The 25674-nt window shown below is 41.7% G+C and overlaps 1 protein-coding gene across 5 annotated transcripts in view; it reads left to right on the top strand.

Moving 5' to 3' along the window:
- The window catches only part of LOC113574282 (zinc transporter ZIP11), an 87118-nt gene extending 83765 nt beyond the window's left edge, over positions 1-3353 (top strand). For all 5 annotated transcript variants that reach the window (XM_027005079.2, XM_027005080.2, XM_027005078.2 and 2 more), the window contains 3 exons: positions 1706-1804; positions 2340-2498; positions 2816-3353. In XM_027005079.2, coding sequence (XP_026860880.1) covers positions 1706-1804; positions 2340-2498; positions 2816-2894 — 337 coding nt within the window. In that variant the 3' untranslated portion in view covers positions 2895-3353. The remainder of the gene's footprint in view (positions 1-1705; positions 1805-2339; positions 2499-2815) is intronic.
- Positions 3354-25674: the final 22321 nt, after the last annotated feature.

Here is a 25674-nt window from a genome sequence, read left to right as displayed (position 1 = left end):
CCCTAAAAGCTGAAAATTTATCTTAAAATCAGAAGTAACTGCTGGTCCACCACATACAATTAAATTGAACAGATCCAAATGAAGCACACTGCAGACCACCCAACCCCCCCACCACACATGGTGCTGAGAATAGCTGCTCGTTCTTTTGGATTTACAGTAACTTGGAGTTGCTTTAGTTTGTCTGGCCACTAACAGAGAGGCCAGCAGGTGGACATCTTTTAACCTCCATGACTTCCAAATATCTGGTCGAGAAGAGTGAATGCAGACAGAGCAGATGCATGTACATGTACAAGAACAGGTGTGTATAAAACAGTCAGGGGCTCTGTCGTGCCTAGGACAATTCTCATGGCTTCAACCCAGCTGTCAACTCTGGAGCTGGGAAAATGAGTTTATTTCATGCCAAAAAGCATCTTACCCAGCACTCTTTCTGGCTCTATCTCTCTTTCTTTCTCTCTCTTTATCTCTCTTTCAAAATGCAACAAACAAAGACTATTTCGGTAGATGCAAGCATTACTATGCTATTCCAAGTAACATCACGTGGGTTATGCTTTCAGAGATTTTTGGCTGAAGCAGTCATGTGAAACATTAAAAGGGCCTATTAATGGTCCCAATTAAAGACATGGCTGACAACTTTATTTCTTTCTCTCAAAAATCCCACATCAACTTCTACATGTCCTATGTGAACAAGCACTGACTTAGAAGAGTGAATTCTCATCCAACACAGTCGACTTTGGCACCTTACTCTGCCAAGCACATTTCTTTCTCATAAATCAACTTCTTGCCCTAATGGCAGACTCCAGCTACACTTTCTCTGCCCTCCCTTCTCCTTCATCTGTCCCTCCCTTCCTCTCCTCTCTCTCTTCTGCTCCAGTCATTCCCACAGGCTGTGCCTGCTGCAGGACTTTCCGTGACTAACCACCGTTAATCCTCCTGCCCCACCGGCAGGATCTTGACTGTGAGCCAGGGAGCTGAACACGAGAGCAGACAAGGTGGAGAGAGGAGAGGGCCTTCTCAAAACAGAGCAACTTTTCCTGTTCAGCCATTTGCTAGTGGCTCTGGAGATGGGAAGGGGTGGTGTGGGTTGAGGGGATTCCGGAGGGTTCTTGCAGAGGGATGCTGGGAAGCGTGGGCCAGACCAGTTGTCTGGTCCTGCGTAGGCTGGCCTCATGCTCACACCATTGCTGAAGGCCTGGGTGTAGGTTGGGTGTAGGTCTGGGCGTAGGTAGGATGAAGACCTGGGCATAGGTTGGATGAAGGCCTTGGGCGTAGGTTGAGCGAAGGTCTGGGTGTAGGTTCTCTGACAGCGTGCACAGCTGATGCTTTGGCTGCTCCTCTTATGGGTTTTCCTAAAGTAAAAAATGAGAAGAAGTCAAGATGCAGGGACTACAGCAGTGGTAAACAGCATATGTTAAACTTTGCTAGGTTTATGGGCAAATTAATTGATTTTGGAAAACTATTATTGCTGAAAAATGTCACTGATTATGTGTGAACAGAATTTTCAAAGGTTTCTGTCCATGAAAGGCACTGCAGAACATTTAGGCAGGTTACAGCTTATGTCCTTTGTATTTTCACCAAGGCGGCAGGTTGGCGTGTTCACTTCTCACCATGTTTCACAAGGGGCATGTCAAATGGGCCAGATCCACACTGAACAACTGTATTCTGGTTGTGGTTTGTGGGATGAGACATAGATACTGCTGTGTTTCAGGAACCTGGCCATAGGCATAGGCATCCAGAATTTCCCAGAGGGCCTAGCAGTGAGTCTGCCACTGTGTGGCTCTGGAATGTCCACATGGAGAGCCTTTTGGTGAGTGTGTACTGTTTACGCACGCACGCACGCACGCACGCACACACACACACACACACACACACACACACACACACACACACACACACACACACACACACACACACTTACTTCCTGTATGACCCTTATGTCCCAGCATGGTTTTATCCACACTATGTCCAAAAACAATTAACAGCAAGAATTGATCTTGTCTGCTGCTAGCTAAATTAATTTATATAGGGAGCCTTGTAAATAAAATTTTCCATATGGTCTGTATCTTTTTCTTGTGAATTCTTTGGCTGTTACCAAATTCTCCTAGTGAACAGTATAGTAACTTTAGATTTTTTTGCAATTTATTCCACTGTGCAGATGCACAGTAGAGGTACGTTGGTATGTGCTGTGTACTGTAAAAGTTTAGAAGTCCAGGTACTGATGATCCATTTCCAAAGAAAAATGTCATCGTGGCTGATTTGCTTTTAACTGAAGACAAAAACTATGAGAAAAAAATCCCCTCTTCTGTTGTGTGTGTGTTAAAATATGGCATCCCTTCTCTCAGGTATGGGCAGCTAAGTGGGATGGTGGAGCCTCTAGCTGGCTTGCTAGGTGGCGTTGCTGTGGTGCTGGCCGAGCCGTTGCTGCCCTACGCACTGGCTTTTGCTGCAGGGGCCATGGTTTATGTCGTGGTCGATGATATTGTACCTGAAGCCCAAGTGAGGTGAAAGATCTCCACATGGATAACAGTATCGTGATAATTGAAATAATGTATTGTGCAGCCCTCTGGCCTCATGTCACATCTATCATCCTGCATGCTTTTCAATGTCTCTCTGAACTTGTTTGAAGAAATGATGCTGTCAGGGAACACTGAGCTGCAAATGAGGGTGGTTTGTCAAGAGAAGGAAAAGCATTTGGGTAGGGGAGAGGGTTGGCACAAAAATATAATGTGAAACATTGAGTACCGATGTGTCTGGAGATGTCTGATTTTTGTGAGGTCTGGTCCCTGATCAGTGTGTCATTGTGTGTTTTCCTCTGCAGTGGAAATGGTAAGCTGGCTTCCTGGACCTGTATCTTTGGGTTCATTATTATGATGTCACTGGATGTGGGCCTGGGATGAATCCTTTTCTTTGAGGGACTTCTTCAAAAAAGATCTGGCTATCGGCAGCACTGGAAACTGGACCAAAATGAACTGTACTCTCAAAACCAGAAGAATGCCTTGGTTTTTCTACTGTGTATTTCATGCATTTTGATGAACTGATGAATATTTCTTTTAATATTTCTTTTTGTTTCAGAGAAAGGGGAAAATTATTGAGTAGTCACTACAGAATTATCTAATACTTGAATCATCACTTGAATGAATGAATGACTTGAAGGAAGGCGGAGTGCAAGTGTATGTACGCGTGTGTGTGTGTGTGTGTGTTTGACTTTGTGTGTGTGCATGTGGCTGTATGTGTTCACACTTGTGTTTTTGTGTACTTCTGTTTGTGCATTTGTCATTTTCAGGGTTTGTCTGTCCATCATGACATTCATGGAAAATTAAAATGTGTTCAATAAAAACTGCAGGCTCTCTGCCTGACTGCTGTAATCTCGTGTTCATTATCAGCATTACCTCACTGGTAATTAAAGGGAACCACTACACTTTGTTGTTGAACTTGCAGCACAATCAAGGAGTTTTCATAAAGACCATTCTGTTGAAAATCCAGGATTTCTCAGGGTCTCCTGACCATAAAAAACATTTGGGGATTTTGCCAAAACTGCAAAAATGAGGTGGAAGTTAATTGGTGACTTTAATGAGAGTTGAATAAGGAAATATGCCATCCTTTAAATAATAGGGCCTAACACACCTACATAGCTCATCAGGCCTGATTTGAGAAATACAAATCAGCTCAAGTGACAAAGAAATATTTTAGCAAATCAGCTTTATATAATAATTTAATTTTTTTTTATCATTTACAGTGTAAGTACTGAGCACAGGCCATTATGGCCTTATGATATATGTAAGCTTCAGTATTCAATGGGCCCTTCCTGGTCCAGTAAAGACCTGAGTGAGATTCAATCTTACCTTGTGAGCCATTCTCTGTTCTTCTCTACCTGGCTCTGTTCTTCTCTACCTGCCTGGTCCTTCTCTGGCTTCACACATGTTGGTGGATGTCTCCTTGATTGAACCCACCACCACAAAATGCCTGTCATAATGGATAATGATTTGTACAGCGAAATGTTTGCTGTAGTAGGAATGCAAGGATAAATAATGCATATGTAATTGATTATATGGGGGGGGGGGGGGGGATCTGTCTGTCTGTCTGCCTCTTTGTGTTCTGCTAATGATGTAACTTTGGTGGCAGTCTCTCTCTCTCTCTCTCTCTCTCTCTCTCTCTCTCTCTCTCTCTCTCTGCAGACATCTGCAGTAGAGGACTAGTTTTGGTAGCCTGTCTCTCTTGTTCAGCCTGTCTCTCTGTGTCTGTCAGAAAGAGACCATTGTACTAGCCAACATTCGTTAGCAAGACCACTTTCGATCAGTTTTAGTTCATTAATGTGCTCATGTCATATTCAAAGCCTGTTAATAGCCAGAAATTACAAATCACGAGAAATATAATTCATTGCCCTTCTTCAAACTATGCAGCCATTGCCAACATACGATAAGTTAAGGATTTAAATAGTGAAAATTGGCTCCTGGATAAAAAAAACACCCAAACATTAAAAGCTGCTAGCAACAGAACTCAGAGTGGTCTATCCCAAGCCTGCTTTGTCTCTGCTGTGCTCTACTTCACCTTATTTAGCTGGTTAACAAGAACTTCATGAAGTTAAAATATGTGCAGAGAAAACACTAAAATGTGCAGGAGAGGGAACACATCTTTTTTTCTCCATCTGACACTACTTCATTGTTATGGCGATCTTTTCAGGTTACAGGCTTTTCCTCATTCTCATCCCAAAGTGGTGCAGCTTGTGGGTGGAAGTTGTTATATGTCTAAAGGAATGTGTTTCAGTTCAACAGGCTTGGGTGGGTGGGTGTATGTCTGGGGGGGTAAATGACTGCAAACAATGCCTGCCTCTGTAATGCAACAACACTGTTTAGACAAGTTCTCAAATCAGGCACTCTGTGCGTGTGTGCGTGCGTGTCCCCAGTCTCAGCGTTTTAAATCACTTGCACAGCTTTGTTGCATTTTAAATGTGGATGGTCCACTTGAAGCAAATTTGAACTGTTTGTAACATGTTAATAAACAGTAATATGTTGAGTTATAAAAGATTAACAGTGTGCGTTCAAATTAATTGTAGGTAATTACTTCATCTCCGTACCTTCATTCGCCTTTTGAGGAATAATTTTAATATAAAATATCTAATAATTATTAAGTAATTAAGATATTTATCTGGGTTTTTCTTTATTATTATTATTATTATTTTCAATTAATTTTATAATTTATAGCTCCTCCCACTCACTTATTTCTTCTGTTCTACTACACATCCCGTCAGGCATCGGATCTTGGGCGAACTGCTAGTGGCTTAGGCGGCTTTAGGCGTGCTTTGGTTCCTTGGGCAAGTTTCGGAAACTGTTACGGCCACTGAAGAGCTCTGTTACAGTCCTCTCGCAGTTAGGCATGTCACGACAAGTACAGCTCCCGAGATAATGGATTAGTTATTCACTTTTCATTCAAAACTGTGGATTTTCTGTATTCATTTGGATTGGCCTGTGTAACTCCAACATTGGATATGTGGTCCGGTCAGACTGCGGGAGATGGTAATTTGCTCTCTAACATTTCATAACTGAAGTCATGTATACTAGGACACAGAGCTGGTGCAGTTTGTTAGCACAAACAGCCTAGCTGTCTTGAGTGAGTTGTCTACACATGAAGTTCAGTGAAGGGTAACATTTAATCTTCAGCTGTTCAGAGTGATTGACAGAAGCGAGAATTGTTAGGCTTCGTGCTCAAAACTCTTAACTCAGACGACATTCTTACTGAGATCTCGGGCGTACCAGCTTTTCGTCACACTCGACAAAAACAGAATTTTCCCTAGTCCATGCGCCGAAACGGATAGCACCAACAATCTTTTACCTAGTTCTGGGGATCAGTATAAGCGTATATACTGAGACTGAATGCAAAGTTCTTACTGACATTACGGACGTCCAGTTCTCTATATCGTTCCCGTCGTGGTTGATTATTCTTGGCAATCTCAAGGCCGTTAGGCTGGCCCCCTGTCGTATGGAATAAATAGGGCCATTGCAACTTTATTGTGTACTAGCTGAAGCCTAACCGTAAAGCCTAATAATTGTCCTGGTCATTTTGCGAAATATGGAGCAAGTTAACTTGAAATCACGCTCGGTTTAACAAAAACAAAAACAAAAATGCTCTAAACACGCACACGTGCATGTGAGTGGAGATGGATAGATACGAATAAAAGTTGAAAAACGTATCCAACAGATGAGAGCCTTGACTTGCAATTGAACTCATAAAAAGAACTATGAACGTGTCCTTAGTTCCCCCTGTAGGTGGCGATGCCGGACAATTATGCACTATTTTCCTTTCTCAGTTACATTTCCTTTTCTTTATATTGCTAAGGAGATTTTTTTTTTCTCAGCAAAATAATTGATACCCAAATGTTAATTGCCTTATATTCTCGATTTGTCCTACTTTTCTCGCATTACAAACTTTCAGTAGATAAAATAACTTTAACCACATTTGTCTTTTTCTCTTCCACTGAAAATGCAAGTGATCTGCCAGTAGAAAACATACATTGTCTTACCACAGAGAAAAACAAAAAGTCACGATTGACGTTGGTCTGCGTTGGCTTCAGCGCCTCTTTGGTGTTGATGTCGCTTGTGTGACTGTCAAAGTACTGGATGTCACTTTGGAACTTCAAGCTCACAGCATCATCACTATACTGCAGGGTTTGTGTCCTTCCACCTTTTCACTACAACACTCCTACAAGTTTGGTAGAATGTGGTTTGGGAGTGACGTAAAAAATACTAACCCTCTTCCTTTCAGAAACAGTCCATCTTCTACGGTCACTGCCCCCCAAAATAAGTTTATATATGCATTAATTTGTGTGGAATTGGCTCTGTTCTCTGTACTTTGCTGTTTCCCATTCAACCTCACGCATGGCCTGCTGTTGCTGGAATTCCAGCCCCCATTTTTCTGTAGCAGGTAGGCATGCTATGCTTGGGGCTCCTCCTCTGACTGTTCATCCACATGACCCCTGAAAGGGATGGGCTGCAGCCTGGGATGCCACATGCTGTGTATGTGCAAGTTGTGAATCGGGTGGCGGGTTGTCAAGATTTTTCTCGACCTGTGGTTCATCAGTTCAGACAGGAAGCTGCGCTATGGGGTCTGAGAAGCACAAGCAAGCCCCATCTATGGCCAGGGTCTGATTCACAATTGTCATTCTTTGCCCTGCGGGAACAGCCTTACGGTGGCATTTGATTCAACTTGTCAGGATCCACATACCAATCCAATGCCTGTCGGTCTGTTTTAGGAAGGATGTCAGATTTGTCTTTTAATGTCACATCCAAGCTTTTGTCCCTGTCTTCTCCTGAGGAGAACACTACACTACATACACACAATCCATAATAATCTGTGTAATCCGTGTAGCCCAACATGTTCAGGATCCAGGACATCCTCTCCTGGGTGTGCTTGGTAGCTGAAGAAGTTCTAAACTTTTAAAACACAGCGTCCTGAATGGGGCAGTGAATGCCGTGAGTTGATGCCAGGTCAGCCATACCCGTTGATGTCCTGTGCAGCATTGTATACTATACATGCCACTGGATTTTGAATTTTGGTGGATTTGTTTTCTATGAGCTACAAAATGTCAAATCAAATGTATTTATATAGCACTTTTTACAACAGATGTTGTCACAAAGCACCTTTACAACTGTCCAAGTCCAAGCCTTCAGTGAGCAAGCCAAGGGTGACAGTGGCAAGGAAAAACTCCCTAGAGCATGAGGAAGAAACCTTGAGAGGAACCAAGACAAAGGGGGTGCCCATCCTCGTCTGGCCAAGAGCGGTTGTCACAATAGTAACAATTTTATGAGAAATAGAAGTAAATCCTGCAAGAGAATGTCCATCAAGGGCAACAGAGAAGTAGTTGGCGGGGGTGGAGGTGTGTTGGGCTACAGCAGGGGATATTATGGGTAGTGGGAGGAGCCATGGCAGCTTAGATAGGTTGAGGCTCATTAACATCATGACATCCTGGGTAGGTGTACCTCAGCAGAAAGATAATAGATTATTAGGCATGTCCAGGTACAAGGAACTCTAATGTGCAAAGATGGACTTTGGCAGATCTAGCTATGGCAGCACAGCTCAAAGGAAAGAGCCAGAAGGAAACACAGGCATGGCACCCTGGAACATCAGCACTTCACTGCTCTAAGTCAACAAACTTGAGGGACAAAAAAAAAGTGAAGTGACAGCATCATAACATCCTAGTTTACCATAATTCTCAGTGCCCATGGACTGTAGAGATAGGTTTTCAGCCTAGCCTTAAATATTGAGACTGTGTCTGAGTCTCGGAACAGTTGCAGGAAAGTTATTCCATAGTGTGTGAGCTTTATAGGAAAAGACTCTGCCCCCTGCATTAGATTTTCTTATTCTTGGTACTAGTAAAGAGCCTGCACCTTTTGATCTAAGCAGGCATGATGGGTTGTATTGTGTATGTGGCTCTTTCATTGTGTTCTACTTCTTGACTTTCTCATTAGTCAGTCGTAAAACAATTAGCAAAATTTTATTTTTTTCTGCCTAGTCACCCATGATACAAGTGTGTTTTTATCTGTATAGATGCCATCCTTAAATCTTTGTAACCACTTAATCCAATTTTTGCCCCCTATCCAGAAGGTCAAACTTTGGCAGCGCTCTTCATGCTGGCAGAATGAGCTGAGTAGTCTATTAGCGAAGCCAGTAGTGTCTTTGAGTGTCTTTGAGGAATGTCTTTTTACTCAAATGCATTCATGTTGCCATAATGCTAAACACACTATACAACTGTGCAATGCATTCTGATGCTACTCAGAGACAAAGGCATGATGTGCACCTCAGCATGTATGAGAAAAGGACAGAGTAGTCTGTCATTTTCCAGTTGTATGTTATTTTGAATTAGTCCTTTCAACAAAATGCTTATGATAGAAATGAACATTTTGTTTTCTTGAAATAGGAAGATATCTTAATCATAAAATAATAAAGTAAATCATGAGGTAGGACCGTACCAATATGGCCAAATTAAAAGTCCAAAGCTGCTACTATTATCTGTAATCGGTATTTCAGCCTATACTGATTAGGCACTGTGGAAGGGCCAGTGATGTGTCTAGCTGTGAAACCTGAGATTTGTGAAAACACTCAGCAGAACAAAATGTTGGGGTTCATTTCACAGTTTCTTTACTCAGAATCATACAAACTCTCTTCAGTCCTCATTTCAGTCCATTCAGATAGAGCACATTGAAAAGGGGCATAGATTGGAGATTCTAAGCATCTTTACATTTACATTTATGGCATTTAGCAGATGCTCTTATACTGAGCAACTTACAAAAGTGCTTTGTCATTTACTCAAAGAATACATCCTAGCTAGTACAGCAGGTTAGAGTCCAATATACCAATGATCTATAATTCTGTAGAAATACAGGGATCACTGCTGATGCTTAGAAGTACAAAATACATAAGTTCTATCTTAAACAATGATGTGTAATAAATAATAAGTACTAGAGTTTGTTAGACAACATCAGTGTAATAAACAATACTCTACAATAAATACTAATTTAGTTAGTCAATATGGAAACAGGGTCACTGCTCATTTAAATATTCTGTGAATAGATGGGTCTTCAGTCTGCATTTGAAGACTGCAAGGGACTCTGCTGTCCGAACAGCAAGTGAAAGTTCATTCCACCATCTGGGAGCCAGGACAGAGAATAGTCTCGATGCTTGTCTTCCATGAGACCTGAATCATGGTATTTCAAGCCAAGCCATACTTGAGGTTGGAAGTGCTTGAGGTACAGATCGAGCTTTGACCATTGACCTCATGTATAACATGGTCTATTTCTGGCTTTGTAGGCAAGCATCAAGGTCTTTGCAGTTTCTCCATCAGAACGGAGATACCATTGGGACACTGGCCCTCACCCTTGCATTCCATCAGGCCACTCTGAGCACATCACTTCTGTTCTGAGCACATCACTTCTGCCAAAGCGCTAAAGGCAGATGGCTGTACTGGCTCAGCACTGGCTGTTTCTGAGTAGGTTTGAATCTGTTGTGCTGTGATCGTAGTGAGTGATAGCAGGGCACTGTGCCAATCGTTTGATTCTAGATATAGCAAATATTTTAAAGCTTTGATCCTCACCAACATACTAGTGAGTGGGGAAAATAGATGTTTATAAAATCGTTATTGTACTAATATATATGAGGATTTATTATAGTTTAAGATTTATTATAGGGAAAATGAGCTGAAATATCCTCCTGAAGTGGATATTGATGGGTTTATAGGAAGCATTTTCGAATTCCAGACTGAATTTCACGATAAACGACAGTTGTTTGAGGGTACTTGCTGCCACCTTGTGGTTAGCCTTTTTTCTTCTTCTTCTTCTCTCTCTCTCTCTCTCTCTCTCTCTCTCTCTCTCTCTCTCTCTCTCTCTCTCTCTCTCTCTCTCTCTCTCTCTCTCTCTCTCGTATTTTAACTGTACCTGGGTCAGCTCACTGGAGCATAGTATACCGATCCCGCTCTGTGGAACAGGTGTGCCCACAAGCACCTGTCCCACTTGAGGTGATTCTTCAGGTAGGATCAGTTGTGATGATGACAGTAGCCATAATTGCGAATGCTACTATTAGCTGTGATCATCAGACTATTTCAGTACACACTAATAACGCACTCTGCGGAGGGTCTTATGAACACCTGTGGTTTGTAGTTATGCACGTAAAACACTGAATCAGACAGATCGACGAAAAACCCTGCTGTGATTTGAGTGTGCGTTTGATGAGCGGCTGCATTCACCTAGATTGCAGTGCATTTAATAATTTTTTAGATAACTTTCCACTTATCTATTATTTAGGAGAACCAGCTCTGCGATTGTTATCAATGGAAATGTTGAACTGTGTGCCATTTATTATTTATGAACTGTAGATAATGGAGAATATAACACGCATTGTGTAAACCTTTGACTAGAGTGTAAGTTAAGATCAAATAATTTTTAAACTCGAACAGAATTCATCTACCTTGGACTTATTTTCATATGGCAAAAACCTTATAATAGGCCTGCTATTACCTGTAAAAAAAACTGCTTTCCTGTAATTGAAAGTAACAACATCGTAAACATCTTCTAGTGGAAGACAGTCGCACGTAAACTGTCGCAACGGAAACTGTTCCGTTGTGTTCTTCCACCCTCCAAAATGTGTCTCAGAATAACTCAGAATAACTTTGTTGGACAGAGTGGACAGAGTGGTGAACGTACATGTTTAATAACCAAATAACCTCCTGCCTCCGGACTTAGCTGTCAGGGGTTTGCGAAATTCGATTTTTGTGTATTTAAAATAATTAAATGTAATAAAAAATACATTGTGGAACCTTAAATAAACGCGAGCGTTAAATGGGAATGTTAATCTTTTATATTTTAGTTAGTTAGTTTGGAGATCCTGATGCAAGCTTCTGTTGGCATCAGTGAGTTGGGGAAATATGAGTACACTGGATTTTCTCTGGAGTTCCCTAAATCTTTGTGGGATATCACCTTGCAGTCAAATTTGGTGATGAATACCTTTATGTTTTATGCTTTGTCTCCCCCTTCTGGACTTTCTGCTGGAGTCTGGCGCTTACACTTTGTGCAGTACTACAGCATGTGTTATGGAAATGAGCTAACATTAAAAACTATTTTTGACCAAAAAAAAAACCGCTTTTGACAAATTGCAAATTTATCTGATGATGTATATGTTCATGTCAAATTTGTGTGATATGAACATATATTTTTATTCTGGAATATAGAATTATGTATAGTAATTCACATTACATAAATTACACTTTTTTGTTTGCTATACATCTGATAAATGATAAACTGTTATATGTTTAGGGAGGTTTAATAGCATACAATCAGGTTTTCAAGCCAGTGTACATGTGGCAGTGAAGATTCATTTAAATACTGCATTGTTTCCTCACTATCTCACTACCTCATACTGGCTTGAAACTGGATTGGTTTCCACTAAACATCACTAAACAGCTTGAAGAACTGGCAGACCAGAGAGTTTTGTTGTTCTTATAAGCGTTTATTTTCTGATCATTCATGGTATAGTGATACATGTCTCAGTGTGAAAAAAAGAAGTGACTAATTATAATTACAAAGTGAAAACATTTTCTGAATATTGCATTTAAAGCAAAATTCCATATGTGTTGGTTAGTTCAATTTAGCACTGGACATATACTATATCTGATATTTTAGTTCAGCAATTACCAAATTATTAAAATAGTATAGTTTATGTTTTTATGTAAACATGTCTCATTCTATATTAACATAAATTATATTTACAGCATTTAGCTGATGCTTTTATCCAAAGTGACTTACAATTATGACTGAGTACAACTTGAGGCTTGTACTCAGTCAATTGAGGGTTAAGGGTCTTGCTCAGGATTCCAACAGTGGCAACTTGGCACAAGTGGGGCTTGAACTGACAACCTTCCACTTACAAGTCAAGTACCTTAACCACCTTAACCACAAAATTTTAATATTCAGTTCTTTATTTTTTCCTCAAACCATTCCTCAAACTTACATTTGAATGAGATTGAACTTTCAGCAATGTTTTCTGTGTACCATTCTTCTGTGATGTCACTCATAAATTAAAGCCATCAGCCCTCCCTTGCTGTGCATCACAGGACGTTTACCACTGTAAGGGGTGTGGTTAGGCACAACCCACAGCTTGCATCATATACAGATTTCAACCATGGACCTATCACATAGTGTATATATGCAAGTGATATGCATATATAAAGTCTCTCAAGTGACATAAGAAAATCTGTGAATCTGAATGGCTGGCAAAAATATGGCGGGTTCCTACTGCTGAGTTAAAGAAACCACTCAACTCCTAATAGTCTAAAATGATTACAGGAAAAATGTACCTTCATACAGTGCAAAGTGTACCTTGGTACAAAACACATGTTGTGTATACTAAAACTAGCCATGATTTGTGGTAAATGGCTTCAGACTTTCAGACTGTATGTTCATGTAACAGCAATGTCCCTTGCTTCCCAGGAGATGGCAGAAGTGCTCTATGTTTAAACATGAGTGTCTCACTGGACTTTCACCATGAGTTCTCACTAAGCTAGGTTAGGACAACTAGTTGGTTGTTTTTGTAGACTCTGGTTATATACTCACCAGTCACTTGATTATCTTAATGCCTATCTTACACCTTCTTTCACTAAGCCACCATATTAGTTACATCTGTTTTACAGGTGCAGTCTCTGCATAGAGTTACAGCCTGGACAACTGGTCAGTCAGCATTTATCCCATTCATCACTTCCCACCATGGCAGTACTGCCAATCCATGATGTGTGTGTCGGAACATTCTCCACATATTGGCATTCGCATGGTAGTGGCTTGGATGAGGGTGCAGAGGTGCTACAGGTTGACACAGCTCAGTTCTATTGGTCTGAAAGTGGACAGTCAGCCAACGGTGGCCCTGTGCTCTGGAACTAACCAATGATTGAAGGACTAGAAAACTTTAACCTCAGTAGGGCATGACAATAGATGGTCTACAGACTCTAGATAAACCAGACACATAGAACATGATTCTCTGAAACATGCCTGTGAAACAGATTGTCTAAAATTTTTTGCACTGGTTCATTTTTGCAGTGGTGCATGTTGTCAGTTATTTCTCAAGAGACAGATTAATAAGATAGTAAGTTAATAACAGTAATAGTAAGTTTGTAGGACCAATGTCTGGTCATTCAGGTGTGCATACACATAAGATATGTCAGTCAGGTTTGTGCCCCTTATCTGCTACAAGATTTCGTTAGTCCTCATATTTGGACTTACTAGCAGTGAAATTCAACCCTCCTTAACATTCTCCATTACATCCAAAAACGTTGAAGCATTTCAGAGAGCCAGGCTGTGTAAAAATACACCCAGCACTGCTGTTAACTGCAGATGAGATACTTATCAGTTCAAAGTAAAAACTACTGCAAAACCTGAGCATGAACACACCCACCCACACCTATGCTTTAGAGAGACTCGCTCCTCGACTGCCCTCCAACACCTCACATTCTCCACAGCACATCACAGGCTCACAGCGACTGCGCTGCTCTCTAGGGCCAGGCCAACACACTTTCTCACCAGTCCGTGGAACAGCCAGAACCTAAACACTATGGACCTGTGATGTGTACCCACTGTCCATCCCAGCCCTCATCTCTCAAAATCATGTGGAACAAAGTTCACTGTTAGTAGGAGTGATATACTGTGTAGAGGTTCCAAGTGCATTCAATTGTATATCCTTAGAACACGTGTTCCAAAACCAGATTAGATTCATGTAAAATATCAGATATACAATATACATTATCTATCTATTGCTCTTCACCACCAGCTCCAGGGACTTTTCTCTGGTTTGTTGTAGATATTATCTCTGTTTTCACATACACAATAACATTGCATGAAAAGCATTGTTTTTCATTTGGTGAACCTTTCATGTTCTGTATACATCAATTGGTTTTGGTATGAAATGCAATATTTAATTTTCATTTTCTGTGCACAGACACTACCAAGCTCGTCCTGAAATTCTTCTGCCATTGCATTAGGATGAATTTGGGCATGTGGAACACCAGTTTAAGCGTTCTGCCTCAGGTCCTTGAAATCCCAGTTTCCACAGTCTGAACATGTTTATATAGACCACCTGCAGGACTGTTGGAAAACCAAGTTTGTCTTCTTCCTGATGGCTATTTCAGTTTTACGTTCTCCAAAGATTAGGAATCTACAAGCAGCCAGGGATTTCTCTTCTTTCTGTCCTTACCACATTTCCTGAGGTGTAAAAAGGAGCCGGTCAGTGTTCAGTCTCCATAATTCCTGCTCCAGCTTTACCAGGATTAAAATTCAGAAAGTAGAGTTGCCAGGATTGCTACCCTGACTAGCCCATCCTTAAGGTGACCTCAAGACCACCAAGGATCGAACTTAATGGGGAATATCAAAGCCTAGTGGCCCAAACCCTAAATAAGGTGCCCACCTCTACACTATCTCAGCCTAATACTATATCCAGTGTGTGGAACTTTGGTGGGACGTTCAAGTGCACTTGTAGCTGTGTTATGTTGTGGCCTGATTCATCATTACTGGATCAACTGAGCAGATGTGCTGTTTCTTTCTGTTCTTTCTTTTCCCTCTGGAGGCCCTGGGCCCTCTCCACACCCAGGCCAACTCCATCCTACACAGGCATACCAGATCAACACAGCTGCTCCCTTTCTTCACTGTGGATTAAACTGCATCATGGGAATGATGGCTCATATGACAACTAAAGCAAAGTGGTTAAGTCTGTTCTTACTGTGGTAAATCAGTACCAAAGTATGGCTCCTTCATTTCAAGCATTAAGGGCTAAAGATTTAGATCAGGGGTTTCTAGTCTCATCCCTAAATCTGCAAATGGTAAGTGTTTTGGTGGTGCTAAGGCATGAGAAACCTGACTCAAATGATCAGGCATCAGTGAAATCTGTCTGTAGTTCATTCAAGCTTGGTACAGAATACTTCTCCTCTTGGGTCTTTCCCTGCTGTATCTATTATGATCTGCATGCCTGTTTCAGTCATAAGGTGCAGATTACATCACTAATTTAACTTCTTCAAACTATAAGGGATGAGTGGAGTGAGTAATGGGTGAGTCGTGGTAGTGTGGGTTTCCTCCACCAGCAGTGCAGTAACCTTCCTGTCAATCACATTTTTTTAAGTCCATGCTGAACTTATACCTGTTTAGCTAGACTTGTGCTTGAGATGTACATTTTGGTGTTCATGGACATAAGAGAGATGTAGGTGCTGTGTTCCTACCTCTTTCAAGTGTTCACCCAGCAGATTGGATTGTATGCCCTCATTCCCGTGCTACCTTTTTGACTCTATTCTTGGTTAAACTGTTAGAACCAGGCCTGCCAGAGTCTCTGTTTGCACTGTGGTCATTATAAATAACCTCTTGTCAGGTTCTGTGTGCTACAAACATATCTAACCAAACCCATCCCTTCTGGTGACCTGCGTGTTAACTTCATAGCCATTTGTAGGAGTGGCTTCCAGCTTGCCGTGACCTCACCTGACACGCTCACCTTCCATAACCCCAAACGTTGCAAAGGGCTTAACCAACATTCTCACATCCCTCCTAAAGGAATTTCAACCCTTATGATTTCCTGACCAGCCTCATGCACTGTCAACCACCTCATGAACTACAAGCCTTCTGTCTTCTGTATTTGCATCACACATATAACATCTCGCCTCTGTTCTCATATATCTACATATTTACATGTCCAGCCCAGTCAGAGGTACCCTTGGCCTTTTAACTCCTGGATCTTTCTTCTGTGTGATGAACTCTCATGTAAATGTTTCTTGGCTTGTTTCATTGACTGGTGCTGCGAAAGTGAGGATATAGTCCTCTCCTGAGACTGGTCTTCTCTCACAAGAGAGCTTGATGGCTACTGTCACCCTCAGTTTTCTCACTGAAGAACAGAAACTGCCACTTTGTGAAAATGGCTATTGCAAAAAGAGCTGAATTGGATTGAAAACTGATTTAGGTAAAGATCTTTATGGTCTCCAGAGCATTCTAGCACATGTCTGAAGCATTAGCCTTCTTCTCCTTCATATTGCAGTTAGTATTTTGCAGCCTGTAGGTTCTTTGTTAACAGCTTGCATGAGCCAACAATTGTCTTTCTGAACATCTGATGCCACACTCAAAATGTGCCACAGAGCATCACGTATCTACATGTAACGCTGATGGGAATGCACAGTACCTTTTTAGACTGCTCCCTTCTGGTAAAAGGTTACAGAGCTTTTCATGTAGGACATCTCGGTTCCGAAACAGCACTTTCTTCACATGTCTTTAAGAGGTGTTTTTTTTAAGAGATAATGTGTCAAGTGTGTGGATGTTTGTTGTTTGTTGTTTGTGTTTGAACGGTAACTGCAACAAATTCCTCCCAGTCAAGCCCTGACTGATATGGCAATAAAGTATTGAAACGTGAAACCTGAAACTTGAGGGTTCTTTAGTTTTCACCTGTTCTTGGTGTCTCATCTTACTCTTTACGCTCACGTTCAACATTTATAACAATGTAAATGAGAGCACTCACAATTGACTCCCATCCTGTCTAATGATGGGTTTTAAATTACAGAAAAAACCTCAAGGTTTGAAAACTAGATCTGCAGGAGAGAGAGCTTTCTTTCACTTTATTCTCCCAGAACCCCACAGAAAAACGCCCCCTTATTGGGAGGAAATTATATCATTATATAATCAAATGAGGATGCAATAGTGTTATGTACTGGGGCAAGGAAAACAAACAACAAAGAGAGCCACACGTCATTTTCTTTCCACTCCTGAATCTTATAGTTCATAAAACAACATAAGAGCTCTCTGCGTAATTCAGCTTTCCTCCAGGGAAATGAACTGGAGAGTTTGGCATCAGAGAGCAAGCCTTGTGTTTTTGGGCCTAATTGTTGTGGTGATGGAGTGAGGGAACAGATCGGAGAAAGAGAGCGAGTGAGAGAGATGTCTTGCGGTCACACACTAGTATCCATGGCAATTGCCTTCCCCCCTGGACTGGTGTCTCCCTTTCAAAACATCCCTTCAACAAACAGCCACTAATTGGAGCACTTTTTGTGATGCCTTTTTTTCTCCAATGATACCCAGCCAGAAATATCAGCATTATAAAATATACAATTCCATCTGTAAGTAATTTGACAGTGACAATTTTTTTTCTTTCAGTTCCTGCATATTGGGTTTGAAATGAAACAGTGACTCTGGAGGTTAAAGCCCAGAATACCAAGGTTCATAAATAATTGGACAGTTGTTTGCTTCGTTGTTTCTTGGTAACCTGTGTGCATCACTAGTTCATGTTTCAGAGAGATAACCACAGGTCTAAAGTTGCTTCCTGATGTGCATTGACATCTGGACTCTTGCTGTTGTCTCGTAACATGAGGACTCGGTAAACTCCAGGAGCAGCAGGTCATCATGGCGCTGAAAGAGCCAGTACTGGGAATGTTGTTAGAAAGCAAGAACACACTGGTGAGCGCAGCAGACAGTCTGTCATACCTCAGAAGGTCACAATGGTGAATGTCTTTCAGTCATGAAGAAATATCACCTATATTAGGAATGCTGTATCAGTTATAGAAATGAATGTGTAAAATGCTACCCTAAAGAGAAAACACTGGCAAATGTATACCTTCTAAAAGGCTACGTTGCATTATAATACTAAGAAAATAAGTAAATAAGTGAAGTCAAGCCAATTCAAACACACTGTTAAACCAATGTGAGAGTTCTTGGGTTTTGGGGGTGTTGTTGTTTTTTTTTTTTTTTGGGTCCAAAAAGTGGAATGTTCTGGATTTGCCAAGTCAAGTCACCTGACCCGAACCCCACTGAGGAAAATGGCCCCTGAACAAGTGAACAAACAGGAGCTGCACATTGCATGTGGCAGTGTCACCGTAGCACAGTCAACTTCTGGTGAAGTCAGCGGGTTTACGGAGGTCATGCGGTCAACAACGGAAAAGAGTTTGCAGTCAAATACTAAAGGAGTAATAATTTTATTTCCGATTGGATTAATTTGCCTGAATTACTTATGGACCCCAGGAATAGAGGGACAGTGTATAAAACTGCCAGTAATTTGGGTGTGGTTCACCCATGGGTTAAACTGGGCTAGATTGTGCCTGAGTGGATTCATAGTACTTGTATTACCTTAAATTATCTAACACTTGTATTTGATCAGTAAACTTGGTGTTATGGCATGTGTAACAAATTCTTTTTGTGTATCAATGGTGTGCATTGTGTTGTGTTTGTGTATTGGTGATGTGCTTGTGTTGTGTCTGTGCATCAGTGGTGTGCTTGTGTTGTGTTTATAGATCAGTGGTGTGCTTGTGTTGTGTTTATTGATCAGTGGTGTGCTTGTGTTTGTTTATAGATTTGTGTTGTGCTTGTGTTGTGTTTGTAGATCATTGGTGTGCTTGTGTTGTGTTTATAGATCAGTGGTGTACTTGTGTTTATAGATCTGTGGTGTGTTTGTATTTTGTTTACAGATCAGCGGTGAGCTTGTGTTGTGTTTATAGATCATTGGTGTGCTTGTGTTTACTGATCAGTGGTGTGCTTGTGTTTATTGATCTGTGGTGTGCTTATATTGTGTTTATAGATGAGTGGTATACTTGTGTTTATAGATCAGTGGTGTGCTTGTGTTGTGTTTATAGATCAGTGGTGTGCTTGTGTTGTGTTTATAGATCAGTGGTGTGCTTGTGTTGTGTTTATAGATTTGTGATGTGCTTGTGTTGTGTTTAATGATCAGTAGTATGCTTGGTTGTATAGATCACCGGTGTGCTTGTGTTGTGTTTATAGATCATTGGTGTTTAGATCAGTACTGTGTTGTGGTTGTGTCTTTGAAATGCAGTGTAATTGTGATTTTTACTTTCGCTATTTCTGCATTCCATTTGCCTGTGAAGGTGCTAACAATATAATTTACAAAGAACCCAAAAGATGATGAGTTGTCCTTTGTACAGTACCATTTAACAATTTCTCTTCTATGAGCTTCCTACAATAATCCATAGAATAGAGATGGAAGTCTTTAGTGCTGTTCAGCCTGTTAGGTAATGCCAGTCCATTATGTGCTTGTACTGTGACCCCTGCCATTTTGTACTTAGCAACTTAAATGCCACAAAACCCAAGTTAACAGAAACTATATATTTACTACTGGCTTTGCATAATATTGCAAAATAGTGAGGATTTATAACATATTGCATGGAGAAGTCCTGCCCAAGCATGTGTGCGGGAGACTCTATGCTTGATCCGGCATCTTTTTTTGCCTTTAATAATCATAAACCAAGTGGTCTGGACTGTGAACACACTGGGGTTGTTTCAGTTTTCCTTTCTTTGACTGTCCCCTTATGTACTAGGCTGGGTCTTCATGTGTTTATATCCTATATGTAAATGTGTCGTGTGTGTGTATATGTGAATATCTCTCCTTGAATGTGAATATATAAATGTCTTTGTGTGTGTGTGTGTGTGTGTGTGTGTGCGTGTGCGTGTGTGTGTGTGTGTGTGCGTGCGTGTGTGTGTGTATGTGTGCGTGTGTGTGTGCGTGTGTGTGTGTGTGTGTGCGTGCGTGTGTGCGTGTGTGTGTGTGTGTGTGTGTAATTGTGACTTCATGTGTTTATATGTAAATGTGTCTTCCAAGGTGCTGCTTGTGTCTCAATGGTGAAATGAAAAGTGTATGAGTGATGAAACTGCTCTCACTGTGCAGTCAACATTCCACAGCAACCTCCTGCAGTTAATGACCCCGCCCTCAAACTCTACAATAATCGACTTTGTCAGGGTACTTTTTATGTTCTGGTAAACCAGAGTATTACGGTTTGTTTTTAGTTGATCTGTTTTTCTAGCTCAGTGCAATGAGAAGTACACTTTGGACTGGATTAGGGTCAGACAGCCTTTACACCCTGTTTAGGAAAGAGTACAGATTAAACCAATTAGTGCAGAAGGCCCATGTAACTAATATCCTGCTCAACAGTGGCACTAAGCAGTCTGTGGTAAGATTGGTTGATTGTCATGCTTTCAGTCTTAAGGATTTCATTCTTTCATTCAAGGACTTTGAGCAGTGGAGCAAACATTTTAGTGCTGCCCAGAACACTTTAAATAACATGAAATGCTCCATTCATTATCTGAAACTGTGACATTTATATAAGTAAATACAGATGGGATGCTAAGTGCACAACAGTGGAGCCCCACTATGTAATACAATCCAGAATCCAAACTCAGTAATAGATCTGATCTTATGCTTAGGGCTAGACTTAAGATATGCTTTAAAAATTTTGATTGTGAAGTCAGTCGTGACTGATGCATCCATGCAGTAATTAGAAAATCATGTTGAACATTGGGACATACATGTTGATGAAGTAATCGCATTATTATTGGGGCACAGAACATGTGCATCATCAGGTTTAATTTTTGTTTATTTATTTGTTTTGATTTAACATAATCAACTTGTGAATGCTTTTACCAGAACACTGATTGCTCCTATGTATATGCAAGTTTTGAAAAGCTACTGAATTTGTCAAAGAAAGTAAAGTGTTTTTACATCTACTCAAAGAGTAGCAGGGCTGTTATGGGAGACATTTGGCAGGTCATCAGAATAAGACTGTTTAACAGGACATAAACTTCAATGTGCCTTTATGGTGTGTATTGCCCATTAGCAGCTGTGCTGTTAGCTAGCGGCTAGTTGTGGTATCCCTGCACAGTGTATTTGAATGTGGCTTCGTGGCTGAGCTTGGGGTAGGGGTTGGGGGGCTGCTGTTGCCATGGCAACGTGCTCTGCTTGGCCTCAGATCAGATGGTGTTAAAGAGGCATGCTGATTGAGGCAAAATTACCCAGGCTGTCTCAGCACTAATGATGCCTCTGGAATGATCGTTGCTGGCCAAAATACGAAAACCTCTAAAACCTCTGGTTCTGGTTCTGACTGTGGTGTGTGTGTGTGTGTGTGTGTGTGTGTGTGTGTGTGTGTGTGTGTGTGTGTGTGTGTGTGTGTGTGTGTGTCTTTGTGTATTATAGGCATGCTCACCACCCGATTTATTGGTAATCCCTACCTGGTATATACACTCACTGACCCCTTCAGGTGCACCTACCATGTTAGTGTAGTTTATAATCACACAATTAGACAGTAGTCCATCTGTTTCCAGGTGCATATTTGCCACCCTCATTACTGGTCACTCATTACTCAACACTCATCACTCACCACTGGTCACTCAGCACCCATCACTCATCACTGGTCATTCATCACTCATCACTGGTCTCTCATCACTCATTTCTGGTCACGTTCTGACCACAGGACTGTTACTGACCATATAATTTAAAATGAAAAATGACGGCCACTCAGTCTCAAACAACAGTGACACTGACATGGTAGCGACACTGTAATTGGGGTTGTAGCGGGGGTGTAGCAGGGTTGTAGCAGGAGTTGTAGTGTGGGTAGTAGCAGGGTTGTGGGTGGTAGATGTACTGGTGTTTGTAGCAGGGTTGTAGCGGGGATGTAGTGAATTTGTAATGGGGGTTGTTGCAGGGTTGTAGTGGGGTTGTAGTGGGGGTTGCATTGGTGTGGGTCTTGTCAGTCTTGTTAGCTTTATTTGGCAAACTGCACTCAGTCCTCTTTAATGTACAAAGGGTTCATTTTACACACCAGTAGGACTAATACACACAGACACATGCATGAGTGCAAATAAACAAAAACATGATTTTGTTGAAATTTTCTCATGCAGCCCCTGGTGCTTGAATCTGTCTACATTTGAACAAACATGACCAGGAAATTTGAAAAATGAAAAAAAAAAGAAAGGAAAAATAATTAATGTTTGTTATAATCCTGCTGCATCTGTTTTGAAACCCTCACACGATAGAAGAAAGCACAAAGGAGAATATTAAAGCACCAGTCAGCCCTCCCTGATCTGAGTCCTGTCTATCTTTGTCTGGAGTTCCCCTCCAAACCACTGCAACTCCCTCCCACATGGCATCTGACATGCCGAATCTTCTGTGCCCAGCATCCAACATAGCAATCGTTCCAACTGCTGGAATCACCAGCGCATAGTGGGAACAGTCGCTAGCTTAATACCCACACTCAGCAGCCATAACGGACATGTTCCCAAAACGCTGTTTTTGTTTAGTTGACATTGTCACACACACAACCCCCCCCCCCGCCCCCATTCATCACATCTTTGGAGGCTGAGCATCATAGAAAGTGTGTGGTTGGGTGGGTGGGTGTGTGTGTGTTGGGGAGCATGACAAAGGAATGTTCTCATCTTCCTGTGGATGAGTTAAATTGCTGTTTATGTACCGGTGTTTATATTTTGTATGGTGTAGGCTGGTGATGGGATGCAGACACAGGTCTGGACAGAGCAAGGCGCGAGTGGAAGGCAGTAATATACTCCACAATAATATACCCAACAGTAATATACCCCACAGTATTATACCCCACAGCCACTCTGGCTCAAAATCTTCCTCTTCTCCTCCTGCTACTTCCTCTCACAGCAGCCAACATTCACTAATGAATATTGAAGTGGGCCTGAGTGGAGTTCTGAGTGAATTGAGCTCCTTAGTCTGCAGTTTCTCCCCTGACAGTCTAGCCTCTCCGAGCTGGGATCAATGGCTGGAAAGGAAATGATCCACAGTGGGACAGTAGCCCTGGACACCCACTTCCCAGGAAAGAGCCTCCGCTGCCCCCATCGTCAGCAGTCCAGCGCCATGGTGATGGTGATGTCCTTCCTTTGCTGGCCTTGTCTCACCCCTCGAACTCCTTTTCCCTGATGCTCCCGGGGAACAGTACCAGACCAAAATAAATCGGCGTCTTCACAGCGAGCTCCTCACCCCTGCACCTTTTGGCAGGGCTGACCTCTTCTTCAGTCTGCAAGCTTCGAAGCTTTCCCCCCTCCACCCGAGAGCGGCGCTCACCTTTTGGGACAACATGGTTCTCATTTGCTTTGAAGTGTGTCCCTCCCCTCCCCCCTCACTGTTTGTTAATGAGAACCATGGAACACAATCAGTGCTGGGGAATGAAATGTGATGAACAGTTTAAATGGGGGGGGGGGGGGGCAGGACTGGGGATTGGCTCGAAACATCACACACCCTCCCTGCCTGGGACACGGAGAAGTAACGGAGGTAACGGCAGGACGGCCATGTTGTCAAAAGCTATGCTATTGGTTCCACTAGCATAGCAAACAATGCTATTGGTTCCACTGCGAAGCCTCAAACGCCTGGCGGACCGAAGCAAGACAGCAAACGCAGCCCCATGAGCAAGGGCACCTGTGGCTTTGGTCTAAGAGGAATTAGTAAAACAAAATAAACACAAAAAAGGCAAAATAAAGAAAGAGAGCTTTGAGGAGCACATGAGGGAGGTGTTACATTTTGCAGGGAGGTGACAGCAATCCAGCGTTCAGCATACAGTACAACACCGGGTGGATGCAGCTCCCGAGAACCCACCACCCATCTGCAGAGGAACCAAAGAGCCCGGCGAGAGCCGTGTTTACTTTGGAACGGCTGCAAAGAGGCAAAGGAGAGACGACAGGTCCGCCCCCGTTCCTGTAAACGCCGCAGTGGCAGACAAAACGGAGACAGTGTTGGTCTCACTGCCATCCCGGAACCAGAAGAGAAACAAAAGAAAGAAGAAAAAGATTATTTTCTTGTTCTGTCCTTTCTATTTTTGAGCATCCCTGGGATTATCGTTTATATGAAAGATTAGATACAGTTAGAAAGAGAAGCTACTGTGTCAGTCCTTACCACACATTGGAAACGCAGTTGGTGTAATCAGAGTTGACTGGGTGTTTAATATGATATGACTGCAGCCATTGTCAAAGGGAATGTGATAAAATAATACTTAAGAAATGCATACTTCACTCAGACATGGCACTTATAGAAATTGTATTTATATTAGTTGCTAATTGTAGCCTACATAAATACATAAATTTCAATAGGTAATCTTGTGGCAATGTCTATATTTTGTAACCTTCCAGTAAACTTATTCTGTTTCATTTCATAAATAAATTCATAAAATGTCCATGGGGTTTACACAACCCAAGACTATAATCTTGCAATACTATATGCATGTGTGTGCATTTGTGTGTGTAAATGAGAGACATGGAAAAAATGGCAAGACAATTTGTCTCATATTCTCATTAGGTATACACTAAGAATGCCTTCACTTTGTATGTTTGTGTCCATGTAATGTAGGTAATGAAGTTATATTGTGTGTTACACATGACACTTCATTGGTCATTCTGAGGGGAACTCAGTCATGTGCACAAGATACGACACAATATGATAAAATACGATTTGATCTTATAGAATCTTCTGAAATTTGTTCTGCATCTCTTAGCAGCTTGTCTCACAAATTCACACACTCCATAGAGCACTTTTACACATGCTTACAAAAGCAGCACACACCCCACCAAACATCTTGCACAGCTCACACTTACTACTACAAGTAATGGAGGACTGAAGTTTGGAGACCTAGACAGGAGAAGGGGCTTACAATTTACACATGGGCTACATTCTGCAACACCAATGTTCATATAGATTAATTTTGGGGGAGGGGGTCTTAAAAACATTTGTAGATACTGTGATGTTTTTGGTGTACCTCGCAGTTCTGTTAGGGTCCTAATGTCTTATACCGGGGTTGTGCCATATTCTGCATGATCACCAAACAAGCTGCATAGGAGGCACAGACTTTTCTTTGGACAAGATTTAAAGATGACTCTATGCCCATCCTTTCTTGTGAAGGAACCACCCTGTCATGATATCCATCATTTGGATGTGTGCAATTAACTTGCTGATTAGCCAACTTCTGGAAGTCCCGGTTTCTGTCGTTATATTGTGGTCACATTTTTTGTGTTTCCTCTGCTTTCGGCAGACCTGATTCGACTCGTCTGCCCATTACCTGTGTCGCACACCTGACTGTGGGGTGGGGGTGATGGAGCAGGAAACCCACGAAGCACTCAGCGCATGCCATTCTCCACCACCAGAACATTAAACAAAGCTAGACGTCCCGTATAGCTCGCGGCTACTTCTCCTCATGCTCTGCAGATGCGCAGCCCGAGGTCTCGTGATCCTTAAGAAAACACAACTTCGGATGTTTTGAAGGTGTAAGTCGTGTTTTTATTCTGAGCAATGAGTCGTCATGAATACTTTATGGTTATTGTCACCAACCAAAATTATAATGTAAAAATAACAATAAAACATTAACTCGTTGATATAGCCAAATGCAATTGGAAATGAATAGTTCTG

The sequence above is a fragment of the Electrophorus electricus genome, chromosome 14, assembly GCF_013358815.1.
Source record: "Electrophorus electricus isolate fEleEle1 chromosome 14, fEleEle1.pri, whole genome shotgun sequence".
Lineage (NCBI taxonomy): Eukaryota > Metazoa > Chordata > Actinopteri > Gymnotiformes > Gymnotidae > Electrophorus > Electrophorus electricus.
Note: the sequence above shows the minus strand (reverse complement) of the source record. Positions and strands in the feature narration are given on the sequence as shown.